Below are 14,106 nucleotides of genomic sequence, written 5' to 3' on the forward strand. Positions count from 1 at the left end.
GTAGGGCGGGGTGGTGGTCGTGGAGCGGTCCAGGCTCCTCCCAAGCCCCGCCCCCCGCGGGCCCCGCCCATGGCAGAGCGCGACTCGGAGCTACTGTTCGCCCCGCGGCCCCGCCCTAAGGTGGGCTGTTTCGAGTTTGCTCCTTAATTAAGTTGGCTAAAGAGTCTGGCGGGCTCCCCACCTCTGCGAAGTTCCTTAGACGACCCCGCGCGGGAGCCGGGTTTGTGCTCGCCTCGCGCAGTGCTGGTCCGGCCCTGGTCTCGGGACGCACCACGGTCCTCGCCCTCCCGGCCGCTGCTGTTTCCCTCCCCGGGAAGTGCCTCCCGGTGACCCCGCCGCTGCTCCCGCGCTCGAGGGGCGTCTCTGAGCCTCGGCAGGGGCCTCGAGCTCAGTCCCTAAGTCGCCTTCCCCGTGCATAAAATGGGATGAGCCTCAAGCTTTCAGTGGGAACGTGTGACAGGCACCCAGCCTGGTGCACAGCTGGGGCCTCAAGTAGGCGAAGCCCAGGGGCAGGATCTTGGACTTCCCAGCCCCGTGAGGGAGCAGCAGGAAGTGCAGTAGGACAGCACAAGGCCACTGCTGGAGCTGACTGAGGAGACCCTGGGCGTGACCTCCAGGACTCCTGCTGGAATCCAGGCAGGGTGAACACAAGCTATAGCAACACTAAGAGAATCTTACAGTGTTTAGGTGGGAGGAGATTTAGGAGGCTTCCTGAGCCTTATACATGGCCAGGAAACGGAGGTTTAGAAAGGGAAAGGGCTTGTTCTTAGACACACAGCAAGTGTGCAGCAGAGGCTGGACTCCCAACTCCAGGGAGTGAGAGGAAAATGCTCCTAAGGGACTGGGAACCCGGGATAGCAGAGAGATAGCCCCTCCTGGGGCTTTCTGCCTTGGTGAACCCTAGAGCAAGGGTGTGAGGCTGCAGCCTGAGCTGGGTGGCCTGGGCAGGCGGGGGAAAGGGAGGCTCCTGCTGTTGCTCCTGTCACTTCTTCATGAGTCTCAGCCCTCTGCTTCACCCCCTCATTGCTGATTTCTTCATCTCTTCTCCCATACAACTGTAAAATGCTTAAGGAATTTTTTTTTTTTTTTTTTGGTTGTGCTGCGAAGCTTTTGGAATCTTAGTTCCCCGACTAGGGATCGAACCTGGGCCCTGGAAATGAAAGCACTGAGTCCTAACCACTGGACAGCCAGGGAATTCCCGCTTAAGGTATTTATTAAAGAACATTTGGAGTTTCTTTATTGTGGTAACATATATATAACATAAAATTTACCATTTTAACATTTTTAAGTGTACAAGTTCAGTGGCATTAAGTACACTCACGTGCACCCATCACCACCATCCATCTCCAGAACTTTTTCTTTATTGCACACTGAATGGAGTCTCCTTCTTTTAATTGTAAAGCTGAATTGAACCTTGATTCATGAAAAAAATTCCTCCCAAATTAACCAAGAGAGGTTGCTTGTGGCCTGCACATTTTTTCTGAGGGTCAAGCCCCCCTCCCTGCATGTGAAATGTGAGTGGGAGGTCACTGGTTTTCTCAGTGGATCTGCTCCTCCTCTTTGGTAGAGAGACCAATAGGTGTCTGTACATCCTGCGGTTCCAGCTTTTAATGTAATGTGCATGTTTGTGTGTGTGTGTGTGTGTGTCAGAGAGAGTCTGAGAGCTCTCTGTGGGGCCCATCTTTGGCCCTGTCTTGAGCCCAAACACAAGCCTGTCTTGTGGCCCAGGGCAGCTCAGAAAAGTCAGGATGGCTCAAGGACTTTTCCTGCTTTGGAATAGAGGGTAAGAAGGCCACAGTCAGGCCCAACTCATATCTCACCCACTCCCGGGATGTCCAGAGTCAGGAGGTTGGAGGTCAGAAAAGGCTGGGCCATTTACTGGGCCAAGAGTATCTACAGTAGGGGCAGGACAACATCAGGAAGCGTCCCCTTCTTCCTGCTCAGAGAAGCCCAGTCTTTCCTTCCTCTGGCTCCATGCTAAGCACTCCTCTGTCCATTATCTCATGCCCAACCTTTGAGATACCATCGGAGGCCAAGAGGGCAGGGGAAGAGAGGAAGTGGCTGAGTCAAGATTTGAAGCCAGGGCACGTCGTTTCTCAATGCAGGCAGCATTGGCATTCTCAGTGAGATGGTTCATCATTGGGCAGGACCGTCCCATGCATTTAAGATGTTTGATGTCCCTGGCCCTACTCACTAATGCCAGGAGTGTCCCCCAATCATTGTGGCAATCAAAAGCATTCCATGAATTTCTAGTAGCATCCTAGGGATTGGGAGGAAGGAGACCTGGGTAAGCTCACTCCTCTCTGGCCTCAGCTTCATCTGCAAAAGGGGAACAGTCATCCTTGTGATTAGTTTAGATGCAATGGCACACAGTGGGGCTCCATAAATGTGCTTCCTTTGCTTTTTTTTTTTTTTTGGCGGTACAAGGGCCTCTCACAGTTGTGGCCTCTCCCTTTGCGGAGCGCAGGCTCAGTGGCCATGGCTCACGGGCCCAGCTGCTCCGCAGCATATGGGATCTTCCTGGACCGGGGCACGAACCCGTGTCCCCTGCATCGGCAGGCGGACTCTCAACCACTGTGCCACCAGGGAAGCCCTTCCTTTGCTTTTGAAAGTGGTAGTTTGAGGCATAGCTGCCCTTCTTGGCAGGGCGACGTGAGGCCCTCAGTTCTTAAGGCTCAACTGTGAGGCAGGGTGCTCCCCTGTGTCTCAGCTGGGACCTTAGCAAGTCACTCTTCTATAGTCTCTTGCCCCCACCCCAAGCTCTTGGAGGACTCTGCAGCCTAAATTTTGAAGTTTGCAGACCTGAGAATACACAGCATGAGGCCACAAGGGGGCAGCAATGAGCCATAAATGGCCCTGTCCTGCCCAAAGGAGCAGGAAAGGGACCCCCTTGGGTATCTGGGGAAGGGGGACCATGTGGCTTCTACCCTCATGAGGTTCTGCCCGCCAGTCACCCAGCATCATGGTGCTACCCACAGACTCCATGCTTTGCCAAGCAATTTGGGAAAGATAAATTGGAGGACATCCAAGAGCCTGGGTTCTGTCCCAAGCCTGCTACCATGCATCCTTGAGCAGGGGACTAACCCCTTGGAGCCTCACTTTCCCCATATGTAAGATGGAAATAGTGACACCAACCACATAGGCCCTTTACAGGGCTGGTGAGGGGATCCAGTGAGTTACCTGGGTGGAGGAAGGAGCGAATTACAAATTTCAGAGTGCAGTAGATTTGAGCGGTGATGCTGGAACTCCAGAGGACACCTGGATGTCCAGTGGTCTCCATCAGTCATCACAGCCCCTCTGTGTTTCTCTTCCTTTTCATACTACTGACTTCTCTGGTGACCCACGTGACTGGCTGAGCAGCATGGCCTGCCATTTATTGCCAGCAACTGAGGGAAACAGAGGTGGAGGCTTGACCTATTCTTTCTCCTTAGCCAGTGTGTGGCTGGGCCTGTTTTGTTAGTGAGGAGGCCACGTAGCGGTGTCTGGGAGGACTACCCGTACTGTGGCCTCCTTAGGCCTCAGTTCTTGGAGGGAGAAGGCTGAGACACCGTCACTGCAGGCCCCTTCTTGTCTATACCCCTGTGGCCCTTGCTTGGGCTTGGAGTCAGGAGAAGAGAGGAAACTTACAACCATGGTCGTTTCCGAGTGCTTGACCTGTCCTAGGTTCTTCGTGTATTCTCACTAAACCACAGTCAGCATGGTAAGCACTGCTGTCCCATTGTACAGATGACGTGGCAGGTTGAATTTTCTAAGATGGCTGTCCATCTCCTATTCCATTTTCTCCTTAAAATATGATGTCGAAAATTTTCCGTTGAATTAGGGTGAACCTCTGATTCTGGCAGGAAGTAACACCATATGACTTCTGAGGCTTGGCTATAAAAGGTGACACAGCTTCCACCTGGTCCACCTGCGACATTCACCCTGTGAATCCAGTAGCTTCCCTATGTGGAAGCCCAGACCACACAGAGAGGTGTTCTGGCCATCTGAGGTCCCAGAGGACAGCCAACATCAACAGCCAGGTGTGGGAAAACTTGAGTGACAACCGCCCAACTGAGCCCATTACCCCCAGAACTGTAAGAGAGAAACAGAAAGGATCATTGTTTTGTTTGCTTGGCCATGGTGCGTGGCTTACGGGATCTTAATTCCCTGACTAGGGATTGAACCTGGGCCCCGGCAGTGAAAGTGCCGAGTCCTAATGACTGGACTGCCAGGGAATTCCCAAGGATCATTGTTTGTTTGTTTGTTTGTTTTTAAAATTTTAAAATTTAATTTATTTTTTTATACAGCAGGTTCTTATTAGTTATCCATTTTATACATATTAGTGTATACATGTCAATCCCAATCTCCCAATTCATCACCGCCCCCCCCCCCCACTTCCCCCCTTGGTGTCCATACGTTTGTTCTCTACAGCTGTGTCTCTATTTCTGCCCTGCAAACCGGTTCATCTGTACCATTTTTCTAGGTTCCAAGGATCATTGTTTTAAGGCAACAAATTTTAGGGTGATTTGTTATGCAGCAGTCACGGGTCATGAGATCAGAGGAAACACAGGGGCTCATTGACATGGGTGACTGCACAGAAGGCTCAGGTGGTATGTAGCAGGGCTAGGCCTTGAGTCTGTGTCTTCCTAACTCCAAACCCCATCTTTGCTGTGAGACTGAACTACTTCCTCTGGTTTCTGGGGTGGCTCTGGCCCAGGGAGAGTTCCCTTATCCCTCCCCACGCAGCAAAAGCCAGGCTGAAACCTCACCTAGGGATGGTGCTAGGGGCAGTCTGCAAGGACAGGCATACCCAAGACACACATTGGTTGTTTATTTCACGCAGCAATTTCCATCTACACAGAGAGGGGAAGCAAGTGGTTGGGCTGGAGCTGGTGGCCGAGAACCCTTGTCAGAGGTGGGGAAGCCTCTTCTCAGAGCATCATTGGCTCAGGGCATAGGTGCCCTACTTAGGCAGGCCTGGAAGCAGCCCTGAGGCTCTCTTCATTTGCATAGCTCACTCGGAGGACTCATTTTTGGCAGGCTGACCAGAGTTCCCCTGGGTGGGAGCCTTGGGGTCAGTGAGAACCAAACTCTGAGCTTGAGGCTGGCAAAGTCCCATCAGGTCCCTGCTGTGGGTGGTGGAGAGACAGGAACAACGGACATTCCAGCCTGGGACCTCCACATTTGGGGATCCTAGGGCTCCCTGCTGCTGGGTCCATGTGGTAGTTATCACAGCGCTTGGCTTCCACTCCTGGCCAGAGGACACTTGTTCTCACGGAAGGCAGGCTGGTTCCTGAGGCCTACGGAACTTGGCGGGAGCTCAACCCCTTAGGGTGCTTCCCACAGCTCCCCGTGTCCAGCTGCAAGTGGTGGGTGGGAGTCCTGTCAGCTGGCTGTGGCTGAGTGCAGAGGCCAGAGAGGCCAGGAGCAGCTGCATTTGCCTTTCATGCCCTGAGCCTTTTTGGATGGCGTGGATCCTGGACTCCAGAGCTTCAGAGGGCAGGCTCTTGCAGGGCAGCGGGACAGCCAGAGTCTCTGCTAATCAGGTGACTGAAGGCCCAACCTGGCATCTTTGCAGCCTCTCCTGAGCCAGGCACTTTCACCTTCATCTCCTTCCCGGGAAAGCCAAGTCCTGAGGGTGCCCCTCAAGTACACATTGCCCCCAGTGGGCCTGTCTACTTTCCTGGCAGCTTCACATGCTGATCATTCTGGGGCTGGGCTGGGCACACTCTCAAATGTCAAAAGGCCACAGGTATGGTGGTGCATCCCGTGAAAAAAGATCAATATATTACTGTTTTGTTTTTACAAAAATTAAAAATGTCCACACAGATCTGTACAGGTTGTGAGATGCGTGCTTGGGATCACTGGAAAAGGAGGGAAAGACTGAAGGTGAGGAGGGGACTGGGAAGCCCCAGAGGCCCTGCCCCCCGTCTGGGCATCCCCGTCCTGCTCATTTCTTCAGGAACAGCTGCGCCCCCAATCCTCTCATCCCAATCTCCTGGATTCCACCCCCTCTCAGGGGGGCGGTATGGACAAAGTCCCAGCGGGTGCTGATGGCTTTGCACTGGCTGGGCCAGGCGTTGAGTGAGCCCTTTATGATCAAGCGGGTGGTCTGTGCACAACCACCTAGTATCACAGCCCCGGGCCTGGGGCCACGTGATGGGAGAGTCAAATCTAGGGTCATCTCAGGGAGACCAGGCTGTTCAGTCATTGTGTGTGGAGCAGCAGGCACCCAGCCCTGAGGCCCCCTGGGCCCCCCACTCCTCCCAGCCTGCCCTGGAGACTCTTCCCTGCAAGGTACCTTATGCCAGCAGCCAGGCACGGGCAGGCCATCAGGGCCCTGGAAAGGAAGAAGGTTTCAGTGACAAGGATGGGGGGCTGGTCAGCTCTCTGTGCCCTACACACTCCTGCCCCAGGTGTAGGGAGCTGCCACCTGAGGCCACCGGACCCCACTGAGTCAGGGCCCGAATGCTTGCCCTGTCCACCTGGGTAGTCAGGTCATGGGACATGACAGCCCCTCTCTGTGCTTATTCCAAGCGTGCCCCCATGGGCTTTGCTGGGACATGTGTGCTGTGGGCAGAACCAGAACACCATGGGGTACAGGGCACCATGCCAGACATCCACAGGCCAGGAGTAGGGCCTGGCCCTGGTCCTTGCGAGGGGCTGCAAGGCTTTCTGTCTGGCAGCTGTGACAGTGGCTCTAACAGCTCACACTGGGGGCCTGAGAGCTCTCAGGCATGTGTCCAAGAGTATTTGAAGGACAGTCTAGGAAACGGGATTCCCTTTTGGCCTGTCCTGGTCCCTGTGTCTGGATCTGAGTGGCAGACAGGGGAGGTTGAGGTCAGGGTGGACACTGGGCCGGGGTGGGGAGGTGTGTGTGGGGGGTTGGGGTGGGGATCGTCTGGAGGCACCAGACACAAGCAGGGGGGCGGGTTTCCTCAGGTGGTCCAGAGGTGGGGAGCTGGAGACGGACAAAGCCTGACCCATCAGTCAGCCTAGCGTCCCTGGTGGGCGCCGTAGTGGACAACACTTCACTCCGTTCCAAAGCACACAGGCAGACCTCAGACACGTGGGAGCACACCCCCGGCACTGCCATGCATCCACCAGGGGCAAAGGCTGGGACTCAAAGGGAAGTGGGAGGAGGGGGAAGAATGGAAAGGCAGGCAGAATGGAGGAAGGCAGGGCAGAGCAGCGGGCACAGGCAGCTCAGAATGCCCAGCACAGCACGGCGCACAGCATACAGCACACTGCAGGCCAGGCCGCATACCGCAGGGCAGGGTCTGCTGCCCCTCGCCAGGCCCCTGGAGCCTGGCGCCCCTCGCCTGCCTCCGCATTTAAGATTCTCCTGTTTCAAAGACAAAGTCTTAATGACTTGGAGGGAAGTCTTGGCCCAGGGCCTGGGGCTGCGGGGCTGGGCCACCCTGTTCCCTTGCTGTCCCTGGCCCTTTCAGTGTGTGCTTGTCTCTTGCTTTGCTCTTTCTGTTTTCTCCCATTGCCTCCTCAAAGCCATCTGGAGCTAGGGATTAGCACCCCCATTGCATGGATGAGGAGACTGAGGAACAGAGGGCCAAATGACCCACTTGAGGTCAGAGGACTGGGCTTCGGGGGTCCCTGCTCCTGACCCCCCCTTTGGAAGGGGTACACAACGTGGCTCCATGTCTCCGGCGGGGAAGGCCAGATTTGAGTATCTGTTGAGTTTTAGTATGAAAACTCAGCTGTTTTGTTTTTCCTGTCTTTTCTGAGCTCCACTGGAAGAGTCTGACATGTAAACCCTCCCTGCCTTCTAGAAAAAGAGAACCAAACTTTGGTTATTTCAGGTACTGAGTCTGGTGGGCCGTGAGAGGCTGTTGTAAAGAAGCAGGAGAGGAGAAAGGCTGTGAAGGGAAGGGGCTTTGGGGCATGTGGAGGGGATGCAGGGGATGAGTGTGGGGCTACCCAGACCAGCAAAAGCCTCCTCTGGGATGGGAGAAACCCCCAGAGAGGTGAGGGTGGTCCCATCCCCCTTTAGGTCCAAGGAAGCTCTGTCCCTGATCAGGCTTCCCTCTGTATAGACAGGGTGGGTCCTCAGCCTCGCCCATGGAGGGGTCAGGACCAGAGCAAGAGGAGCCTCCATGACAGCAGAGACAGCAGGGGTGGCCCCGCAGTGTGGGCCCCACAGGGCGGGACCCATGGGGCCCCTGGGACTTGCAGCTGAGCTCTGAGTACAGGGAAGACATGGCCCCACCCTGGCAGGAGTCGGCAAAGACCTGGGTTGGGGCTCCCACGTCTCGCCAACACGTACCACTGGACATGGCTGGTCCAGGCCTGGGGGTCCCGGCTCGCCCTTCTGGCCTTTCATTCCTTTCCGACCGGGGACACCGCGCTCCCCCTGTGCAAGAAGGGAGATGGGGTGTGGCGGTGGCTGCCAGGCCCAGGGTGCCCCCAATGCCTCTCAGAGAGATGGGCCTGGGGCCGGCAGCCACCCCTGCCCTGCTGCCCGCATCTCAGTCTCTGGGCCCTTCCTCCTCCCGCCCACCCCGCCTTCTCTGCTTGCTCCTGTCTCCCGCATCCTTTCTTTTCTGCCTGCTCCTTCCTTCTCTTCACTTGCCTCCCTCCTTCTTTCCTCCTGCCCCCACCTTCTCTCCACCTCCCTCACCTTCTCTCCACCTCCCTCACCTTCTCTCCACGCTCGCTCCGGTCGCCTTTCTCTCCTCGAGGTCCAGGGAAACCCTGACAAAAGGATTCAAGGATAAACCCGATGATGAAATTTGAGGTCTGTTCTGCTTATCTGTTCATCTCTGCTCCTCTCCGACCCACCTTTGCCCCTTCCCTCCACGCATATTCGTGGTACAAGCTGGACCAGCCCCAGCTCCTAGGTGACACACATGCTGGGTACCAGGATGACCTAAAGAAAAGCATGCATTCAGGACACCAGCACTGCTTTCTCCAGAGTAGAACACTGTTGCTGTTTCTGGATGGAAACCCTCAGGCAGAACCGCTAGCAAGGGGTTTCTCTTATGTCAAGTCAGAGGCAGCATGCATTGGCCCAGGCTTGGCTGGGGACAGAGACACAGGAAACCCATGTAAGTTTATATCACCATCTTCAGCAGACCAAGTAATGGTGCCCTCTGTTCTCTGCCTTTGGCTCAAACTCTTATACGCCCACCCACCCATCCATTCATTTGTCCATCTGTTCATCTACCCAACCAACCTTTCTAAGCATCCACTAGGAACTGGGCTTTGGGCTGAATGCTGAGGGCAGAAAACCAGATTTGATATGTTCCCTCTTATATTTATTATGTTGTTTTTAGAAATATGATATATTGATATCCTCAAAATCTTGCTGAATAAGGAGAGGCTGCTTCTCCCAGGGGTAGCCAACTCTTATATATAGCAAAGGACTAGGCTGGGAGCATGCCTTTCAGATGCAAACCAATCAATCCCCCAACTACCCACTCTATCTAACTCACACACCAAGTCAATATTTCCCCTGGCCCAAATCATGCCAGGACCAGGTAGCAGGCAACAAGAGACCACCCCTATAGCCCAAAGCCTGCCAGGATTATTTAAACCAGCCAGTCCTAAACTGTTTACTCTGCTCTGCCTTGCTTTTCCCATAGAAACACCAATAAAAGCCCTGGCCTAGCCTTTTTCCTCACTCCTTACTGCCTGCCAACCAGAACTGCTGCATCTCCATGTGGCCCCATGTGGGACATGCCATTTCCCTGGGAAATGTAAGTTATAAGGTCTTCTATCAAAGGCATTTGGCCTCTCTGTGTCATCACTAAGTCACCTCCATAAATTAAAACCCTGAAAGTACAAAGGTACACAGTCTAACATGGCAGGCAGTGGGGTGCAGAAGATGATGATCAATGGTCAGTGACAGAGGTCTGAACCAGATACCATGGGGTCCCAGGGAGAGGGGCTCTTCTGTCCAGGTGTGAGGTCAGGTAAGGCTTCTGAGCAGACTCCCCATTTCAGCAGGGCCTGGTGGAGTGGGTGCCAGGAGTTTGCCAGGTAGAGCAGGTAGGTGTGGCTTTGAGATGCCACTCTGAGCTCCAGGCCTCCCAGAGAGCAGCTGTGGCCACAGTGAGCAGCTGGTGGCATGGAGTCCCTTTTGCTCCACCCCCACTACCTCCCTGGGTCCACAGCCTGAGCTGGATTCATCAGTGTCTTCTCCTGACCCTTCTCATCGATGTAACGTGGCCCTCCCAGTCAGAAAGTCGGTCTAGAGTTCTTCCTCTTCCTTGTCTGCAGGTGCTTTCCATGGTGACATTTTCACCTTAAAGTCTAGGGTGGACGCCAGAGCCCTTGCAGCCCTGCCTGCATCTGGTCACCATTTCCCTTGCAATAGCTACCTGATTTTCCTGGGAACCACCCTCCCTTCTCACAATTCACTAACTCCACCACCAGCTCCAGGATGGAGCATGTGAGCAGGCGGGCCAGTCAGGGCACTGCATTCTTATGGCAAGTGACATTTCAGCATTAACCTAGCTGGGGCCAAGGAAAGTTGATAAGACTTTTTCTCAAAGAGTAGAGAGTGAGGCAAATGCCTTTCTCCAGGATTTGGACCTAGGGGGATGCAGGTCTAGAGCTCTTGGCTCCATCTCATCACCATGTGGAAACTGGAATGGTGACTACACAGAGGAAGCAGAGACAAGAGAGAGTGAGAGGTTGGGTCGTGTTGACACACTTGAGCCCTGGATCTATGTGTCATATGTCTGGATTTTTCAGGTATGAGTCAGTTTAAACGAGTTTAAATTGTGCTTTCTGTCTCTTGATCCAATCAACACTGGGTTAATACTTCTCCTTCTCTCCTTCCCACAGTACTGCACTAGCTGAAGCCTCATCATCTTTCACCAGGATATTGCAACAGGCTCCTCACTGCTCTTCTCACCTCCCTACTCCAATGGATCATCCATCCATTCTCTATCCTCCATCCATCCTCCACCATCCTCCATCCATCATCTATTCACTTATCATTCATACATCCATGATCCATGATCCATCATTCATTTACATCCATCATCCATCATTTATTTACATCCATCATCCATCATTTATTTATATCCATCACTCATTTGCCCACCATCCATGCATCCTTCATCCACCCATCCACCCATCCATCCATCAACAAAGCACCTACTCTGGGCTGTGTGTTGGACTTAGCAATGGGGACGTGGGCGGAACGAGTCAGTTGTAGTCCCAGCCATGGGGAAGGGGGATACATCCAAGCTAACCAGATCAAGTTACTGTATGGGCAGCATGAGGGCAAAACTTACACACGAGAGGGACCCGGTCACAGTGAACAGTGAGATACTTACATCTAGTCCTGGCTCCCCGGGTCTGCCCTGAGAAGAGACAAAGAGGAGATGTGAGGGGGCTGAGAAGGAGGTGCTGGGAAGTTCAGCCCTGTGAATTGTCCACAGAACCTGAACTCTGGCCCCAGGGACCAGTGAAGTGCCGGGGTTGATCCCCCAGGACTGAGTGACACCATAGTTGGGGGGCATTAAAGGAAGGTTGTTACCTTCTCTCCTTTGGTTCCTGGCAGCCCAATAAGGCCTGGCGGGCCAGCTGGCCCCTGGGTGGAAAAGGAATGGGTCAAGAGGCATGACAGTTATAGAAATTAGCACCTCTAAGGACAAACAAGGCTCATGACACTCACAGGCAGGCCACTGTGTCCTCTCTCACCCGACATGCCCTTCTCTCCCTTTGCTCCGTCCAAGCCCTGGAAGCAAAGGGGAGACATCAGTTAAGGGGGCCAGACAGATGGCAGGACAGGAAAGCTTGGGGCCTGAGTGGGAACCGAGGTGTACAGGGCAAAGGGACAGACTCCAAGCTCTGACAGGCCTGGCCCTGGCTCCCTTCTTGTGCAAATAATCAGAATGTGGGTGTGCACATTTTACCTTTTCTCACATGTGGGCTTTTTCAGTAATCATGGAAGGTGGTTATGGTCACACCCATTTCACAGATGAGGAAAGAGAGGGACAGAGAGGGGCAGGGACAGGCCCAGTTGTACAGACAGGAAGTGGCAGGGCTGAGTGGCAACTGCGTTTCTGAGTCCCAGTCTTGGACCCCATCCCTGACAGCAGCTGCTTCTTCTAAACATGATCTGGGGAGGCCTCGGGACAAAACAGAACCAGAAGCAGCACATCTGGTCAGGCCACATGCTCGGCCCGACTCAGTTCTGGGATTTCATGATTCTGAGGTCCCATTCAGCCTCTGAGCTCGGGAAGCAGAGATGTGCTCTCCCCCGGGGTAAACTAGGGAGATGCAGGGAGGCCAGCTGGCCTCTCTGGGACAGGGCACACGGTCAGGCCACACTCATGGTTTTAATTTAAGAGCAGAGGACACGACTTTATGTAATATACCCCAAACCCAAGACCTCATATCCAGGTGTGGGCAGTTGAGAGACAGAAGTGTACTAGGGGAGGGGGCAAGGAATGGAGATGCCAAGTGTTGGGTGGGGGGTATCAGCGGGGTTATTCTACAGAGGATTGGGAATGGCCAGGCCCTGGGAAGATGCAGGGCTGGTCCAGGGCCGAGCATGGGGCCCTCGCTTTGCCTACTAGCAAGACGTTTTGGAACTGTCCAGGCTGTGAGCCTGCAGCAAGTGGGACGGGTTCCTACCCATGCTTTAGGACTCACCTTGGGACCCTGGATTCCCTGAAGGCCCTGGAGGAGGAGGAGAAAGCAGGTCAGAAAGGCCATCAGGCTGGGTCCAGACCTCCAGGTCAGACCCTGTTGCAGTGGCCACATAGGCTTGCAGGCCACTCACTGGCCCCTGTGGCCCTGACCTCTGTGGCCTCCCAAGCCCAGACCTGGGCTCTGCCCTCCTTGTCTGATGTGCCCCCTCCCCCCTGGGGTATCCTCTCCTCCCCTGGGCCTGAGCCCACCACCCTCTTCGTATCCCAGCTGCTTCAATCCAAACATTCTTACCATGGGGCCTGGGGGACCAGGGGGCCCTGGGGGCCCTGGTTCCACTATGATCTGGGCCTAGGAAGGGTCAGAGGTGGATTAGTCACCCATCGCCCCGTCATCCCTCACTCACCCACACTTGAGTTCATCCGACACTGGAGGAGCACTGCCTGGGTGTGGGCGCCGAGCTCCCTGCTGCCCCCAGGAGGGCACTGCCTGGTGGGAGGCCCAGTGCTGGCCTTTGGGTTCAAAGACAGGCCTCAGGCTCCCCCTCCCCCTCCCTCACTGCACTGGCCTTGGTCAGGCCAGGTGGCCCTTGTGTCCCAAGGCTCAGGGCCCCAGCCAGCCCTCAGCAGAGATCCTCAGCAGCCCCCTTACCAGGCTCTCCTGTAGGTCGTCAGATGCCGGATCTCCCTTCTCCCCCTTGGGGCCGTCGGCACCCTGCAGGATAGGATGGCCTTGAGCCCTTTCTGTCCATCACCAAAATCACCATCCATGGGGCTCAGCACCTCCCCTTTCCTTCCCCCATAAGGCTTCCGGGCAGCAGAAAGAAGTTGGCCTTTGCAGCTTAAAATAGTTTTCCTTAAATCAGTGGGTTTGTTTCCTGTGGGGCGGGGGCAGCCAGGGGCTCTGGAAGTAAAGACCCAGAGTTCAAATCCTGGTACCAGCTCTCTAGCTGAGTAAGCCTCATGGATGGACACTGGATATGTAGTGGTGGCAGCTCTTTGCATCTAGCCACGCACGACAAGAGCAGTGATAAAAATGACGGTGACAGAGGGTATTTATCACATGTTAGCCAATCATTCTCAGCCCTGTCCATGTGTTCCCTTGTAGGAGTGGGAGATTATCACCCCCATTTTAATTAAATTAATTAATTAATTTATTTTTAACATCTTTATTGGAGTATAATTTCTTTACAATGCTGTGTTAGTTTCTCCTTTATAACAAAGTGAATCAGCTATACATATACATATATCCCTAAATCTCCTCCCTCTTGTGTCTCCCTCCCACCCTCCCTATGCCACCCCTCTAGGTGGTCACAAAGCTCTGAGCTGATCTCCCTGTGCTATGCAACTGCTTCCCACTAGCTATCTATTTTCCATTTGGTAGTGTATATATGTCCATGCCACTCTCTCACTTCGTCCCAGCTTACCCTTCCCCTCCCCATGTCCTCAAGTCCATTCTCTATGTCTGTGTCTTTATTTCTGTCCTGCCCCTAGGTTCTTCATA

The 14,106-nt window shown here is 54.3% G+C and overlaps 1 protein-coding gene across 1 annotated transcript in view; it reads right to left on the reverse strand.

Moving 5' to 3' along the window:
• Window positions 1-4,788: 4,788 nt before the first annotated feature.
• Window positions 4,789-14,106, reverse strand: part of COL23A1 (collagen type XXIII alpha 1 chain) — a 374,601-nt gene continuing 365,283 nt past the window's right edge. The window contains exons 20-29 of the mRNA XM_028497974.1: window positions 13,255-13,317; window positions 12,898-12,954; window positions 12,607-12,633; window positions 11,624-11,686; window positions 11,486-11,539; window positions 11,283-11,309; window positions 8,635-8,688; window positions 8,261-8,347; window positions 6,281-6,319; window positions 4,789-5,843 (exon numbers count right to left, since the gene is read on the reverse strand). Of these exons, the coding sequence (XP_028353775.1) occupies window positions 5,841-5,843; window positions 6,281-6,319; window positions 8,261-8,347; window positions 8,635-8,688; window positions 11,283-11,309; window positions 11,486-11,539; window positions 11,624-11,686; window positions 12,607-12,633; window positions 12,898-12,954; window positions 13,255-13,317 (474 nt within the window). The 3' untranslated portion in view covers window positions 4,789-5,840. The remainder of the gene's footprint in view (window positions 5,844-6,280; window positions 6,320-8,260; window positions 8,348-8,634; window positions 8,689-11,282; window positions 11,310-11,485; window positions 11,540-11,623; window positions 11,687-12,606; window positions 12,634-12,897; window positions 12,955-13,254; window positions 13,318-14,106) is intronic.

This window comes from Physeter macrocephalus, chromosome 2 (genome assembly GCF_002837175.3).
Source record: "Physeter macrocephalus isolate SW-GA chromosome 2, ASM283717v5, whole genome shotgun sequence".
In the NCBI taxonomy this organism is placed as follows: domain Eukaryota; kingdom Metazoa; phylum Chordata; class Mammalia; order Artiodactyla; family Physeteridae; genus Physeter; species Physeter macrocephalus.